This window comes from Belonocnema kinseyi, chromosome 6, assembly GCF_010883055.1.
Source record: "Belonocnema kinseyi isolate 2016_QV_RU_SX_M_011 chromosome 6, B_treatae_v1, whole genome shotgun sequence".
In the NCBI taxonomy this organism is placed as follows: Eukaryota; Metazoa; Arthropoda; class Insecta; order Hymenoptera; family Cynipidae; genus Belonocnema; species Belonocnema kinseyi.
This window is the reverse complement of record NC_046662.1, coordinates 85,199,629-85,204,027: the sequence shown is the minus strand read 5'-3', so window position 1 is coordinate 85,204,027 and position 4,399 is coordinate 85,199,629. Positions and strand designations below refer to the sequence as shown.

The 4,399-nt window shown below is 27.2% G+C and overlaps 1 protein-coding gene across 4 annotated transcripts in view; it reads right to left on the bottom strand.

The window, feature by feature from the left end:
* Window positions 1-2,776: 2,776 nt before the first annotated feature.
* Window positions 2,777-4,399, bottom strand: part of LOC117174279 (GTP-binding nuclear protein Ran) — an 11,147-nt gene continuing 9,524 nt past the window's right edge. For all 4 annotated transcript variants that reach the window (XM_033363202.1, XM_033363205.1, XM_033363204.1 and 1 more), the window contains exon 3: window positions 2,777-4,036. In XM_033363202.1, coding sequence (XP_033219093.1) covers window positions 3,821-4,036 — 216 coding nt within the window. In that variant the 3' untranslated portion in view covers window positions 2,777-3,820. The remainder of the gene's footprint in view (window positions 4,037-4,399) is intronic.

Here is a 4,399-nt window from a genome sequence, read left to right as displayed (position 1 = left end):
TTGATCTAAAAGAATGAATACTTAATTGAATAATTGAATTTCTAACTAAACCGATTAATTTTCTACCAAAAAAGACGACCTCTCAACTAAATACATGAATTTTCAACTAAAAAAGACGAATTTTCAAACAAATAGTTGAATTTTGAAAAGATCAGTTTTCAACCAGACATGAAATATATAAATTCTCAAGCAAACTGATGAATTTTTAACTAAAATTTTGTATCTGCAATTGCAATAGTTGAATTTTAAATCAAGAAAAAAATTTCAACAAAAAAAACATGAATTTTCAACTCACAAAGATAAATTTTCAGCTAATAGTTATATTTTCAGTTTAAAAAAATTGCAACAAAAGTGGTTGAAAATAAAATTAAAAAAAAATAGTTGCATTGTCAAACAAAAGACAAATTTTGAGCTGAAATGATAATCTTCAAGTAGAATAGTTCAATTTTAAAACGAAAAGATGTATTTTCAACTAGAATAATTGAATTTTCAACTAAGAAAGGTAATTTTTCAACTAAAATAGTTACTTTTTAAACAGCAAAAAAACAACAAAAAAGTTACATTTTCTAAGAAAGTGATGAATTTTCAACTAAAATGATGGAATATTCTTCGAAATTAGTTATATTGTGAGTTTAAAACAATAAAATAAAAAGAAATCCAACAAAATAGTTTCAGATAAAATAATTAAATTTTCAGTAAGAAAGATTAATTTTCGGCTAGAGATTTTTTTCCACTAAAAACGATCAATTATCCACCAAAGATTAGTTACATCTTTTGATAAAAAATATATCATTTTCAAAAAAGTAGTTACATTTAAAAAAAAAAGTGGTCCACTTTTAACTAAAAGAATGAATCTTTATCTACAATAGTTTAACTTTGAACCAAAAAGGTGAATTTTCTACTAAAATTATGAATCTTTAAACAGAATAATTGAATTTTACACAAAAAGATTAATTTCTACCAAAAATACGATTTTTCAACCTAAAAAGATAATTTTTGAACTCATAATTCAATAGTTAAAAGGAATTAATGCTTAGTCAAAGAGAATAACTCATAACTAAAACTATGGCATCTGTTAAAAGACTGTAAAAAATAATAATTTAAAAAAATGAACAAAATATTTCAAGTTTCATCTGAAATAGTTAAATTTTGAGTAAAAAAGATTCATTTACAGCTGACGGAAAAACCAATTTTCAACATTTTTTTCAAACTTTTCAACAAAACAGTTAATTTTCTACCAAATACCAAATTTTTTTTCTAAAAAAAAATCGGATTTTCTACAAAACAGTTACAGTTTCAAACAGATTTATTAAATAATAACAAAAAATTAAATAGATCGCTTTTCAAGACATGTAGAATTTTCTACCAGGAAGAGCAATGTTTTATACCAACAATAGAATAATACAATTTTCAATTAAAAAATTATACTCAAAACGGAAAAAAAATGTTTAACAAAATAGTTAAATTTTCAACCAAAAAGATGAATCTTTAAAAAAAAAGAATTTTTGACAAAGTAGTTGAATTTTCAACAAAACAATTAATTTTGTACATAATTATTAAATTTTCAAGCCAAAAAACGAATTTTCTACAAAAAAGGTAAATTTTCATTATAACCAATAATTAAAAAGATGACTTTTTAACACAAGTTGAATTTTCTATCAAAAAGAACGATTTTTTCTACCAACAATAGAATAATCAAATTTTCAGTTAAAAAAAAATTATACTAAAAAAATAGAATGTTTAATAAAATAGTTAAACTTTCAACCAAAAAGATGAATATCTTTTAAAAAAATGAATTTTTGACAAAGCAGTTGAATTTTCAAGCCAAAAAACGAATTTTCTATAAAAAAGAATGATTTTTTCTACCAAGAATAGAATAATAAAATTTTCAATTGAAAAAAATTATCCTAAAAAAGGAATGTTCAATAAAATAGTTAAATTTTGAAGCAAAAAGATGAATATCTTTTTTAAAAAATGAATTTTTGACAAAGCAGTTGAATTTTCTACCAAATTATTGAATTTTCAAGCCAAAAAACGAATTTTCTACAAAACAGTTAAATTTTCAAACAGATTTATTAATTAATAACAAAAAATGAAAAAGATGATTTTCTAAAACGAGTTGAATTTTCTATCAAAAAGAACGATTTTTTTCTACCAACAATAGAATAATAAAATTTTCAGTTAAAAAAAATTATACTAAAAAAAAGAATGTTTAATAAAATAGTTAAATTTTCAACCAAAAAAATGAATTTTTGCAAAGTAGTTGAATTTTCAACAAAATAGTTAATTTGCTACCAAATTATTGAATTTTTTACAAAACAGTTAAATTTTCAAACAGATTTATTAATTAAGAAAAAAAATTAAAAAGATGACTTTTTAACACGAGTTGAATTTTCTATCAAAAAGAACGATTTCTTTCTACCAACAATAGAATAATCAAATTTTCAGTTAAAAAAAAAATTATATTAAAAAAAAGAATTTTTAATAAAATAGTTAAATTTTCAACCAGAAAGATGAATATCTTTACAAAAAAAAATGAATTTTTGCAAAGTAGTTGAATTTTCAACAAAACAGGAAATTTTAAAGTCAAATAACGAATTTTCTACAAAACAGTTATATTTTCAAACAGATTCATTAATTAATATCTAAAAATTCAAAAAGACGAGTTGAATTATCTTACCAAAAAGAACGAATTTCAGTTAAATAAATTAATATAAGCAGGCGATTGAAAAAAAATGCCCTGACAATTCTAGGTTTTCCTGACAAAAAGCGAATGTTTAATTCGTGTTTTATTTATTTTATTGAATTCAGATATCAGAAATACAATCCGCTCAAGGTAGTCGCAATCAAACTTTCATCCACAAAACAAACAGGATAAGTTTACAAATCTCGCCACATTGACTATAATTATTTGATCAGAAAAATGTATTATTATTATTCTACAGACTTTACACATTTCGCTCTCTTTGAATAAAGATCAAATGCAACATTTTCGCTACAGATATTTCCCAAAGGACACAAACGGCTGCAAGTAGAAAAAACTCGACAATTTCCGTGAAACAAATCATACATTCGCTTCTGCTATATAAAAATAGTAAACAGTCCTCGGTAACTTGAAACAGGTATAACAGACTGGAATAAGCGCCTTCTTCCAGTGAAAAATCGCGGAACATGGAAAATAATTCCCTCTCTTCAAGCGGAGCCAATAAAACAACGTTCGGAAAAGTTTATGGAAATGGCGTCAATGCTGCCGGCTATCAATTGCTCTACTGCCATGTTAATAATTTAAGTTTCGCCGAAGGCGAGTCACTCAGACAGACTGATGTCTGATGGCTCCTCACCGTCCTTCAATTTACAAAAGAAAGCAATTTTTACAATTACTTAACGATTGCTCACGTTTATAGATAACTTTTCGTTTCGATCCGAAGATTCCCCCTTACAAAATTAATCTTGCCATTTAATTATGCTATGTTGAGAGCAACGAGTTTCCCTCTTGTGAGTGATAGAAACTCGAATACTGAGGTCGATAGATAGGAACCAGTTTCTCGCAGATATATTACGTCGATTTCTCCGGATTTAGAAGAACGTCGAAAATTGTGAAATTAAAGCAAGCTCCGTTCGAAACAAGACTTTATTATCCAGAATCACATAAATATTTACGGCCTTCGGCATTGAGTGACCGACCAATTGAAAGAAAAAGGAAAGACGAGAAACATTAAGTTTGTAAAAGACCGATTCTTGGACCAAACGAGGCAAGCACAGTTCGTACTCGAGGAGGCCTCGCACGCACCTGCCGAGGATATTGGGGGATAAAAATAACCTAGAGATCTTCGTCGTCCTCTGGTAGAGCCGTTTCTTGGGCTTCCTTGAGGTCTTTCTCGATCTGTTGCTGCCATTGTGGGTCCATCGTGACTTCTGGTGGAAGAAGTGCTGGCATCGCGACGAATTCCAGGTTGGGGTCTCCAATCAATTTGCGCGCCAACCACAGGAAGGGCTTCTCGAAGTTATAATTACTTTTCGCACTGATGTCGTAATACTGAAAAATACCAAAGAAATTAAACCTCCGGATCAAGAACAAACTGCAAACTGTTATTTATCTCACCAGAGTGGTTACTATTTTTTTAAATTTTTTACTCCCGACTTTCTCCCGGTAAATATTCGTCATTTTTCCCGGTTTAAATAAAAATATACTCTCTTCGAAGAACCCACGCTTTTTTCACATCCAAGATCCATTACGGAAGTCGCTACTTATAAAAAAAAAAACGTTTTGCAAGGAATCTATTAACTTTGAATCATATGAACAATTAAAAAATCTATCATTAAACCAATTTTTAAATATTATGTTTGCATTTATTTTTTAAAGAATAATGAATAATTAGTCATTTCGAATTGAAAACGT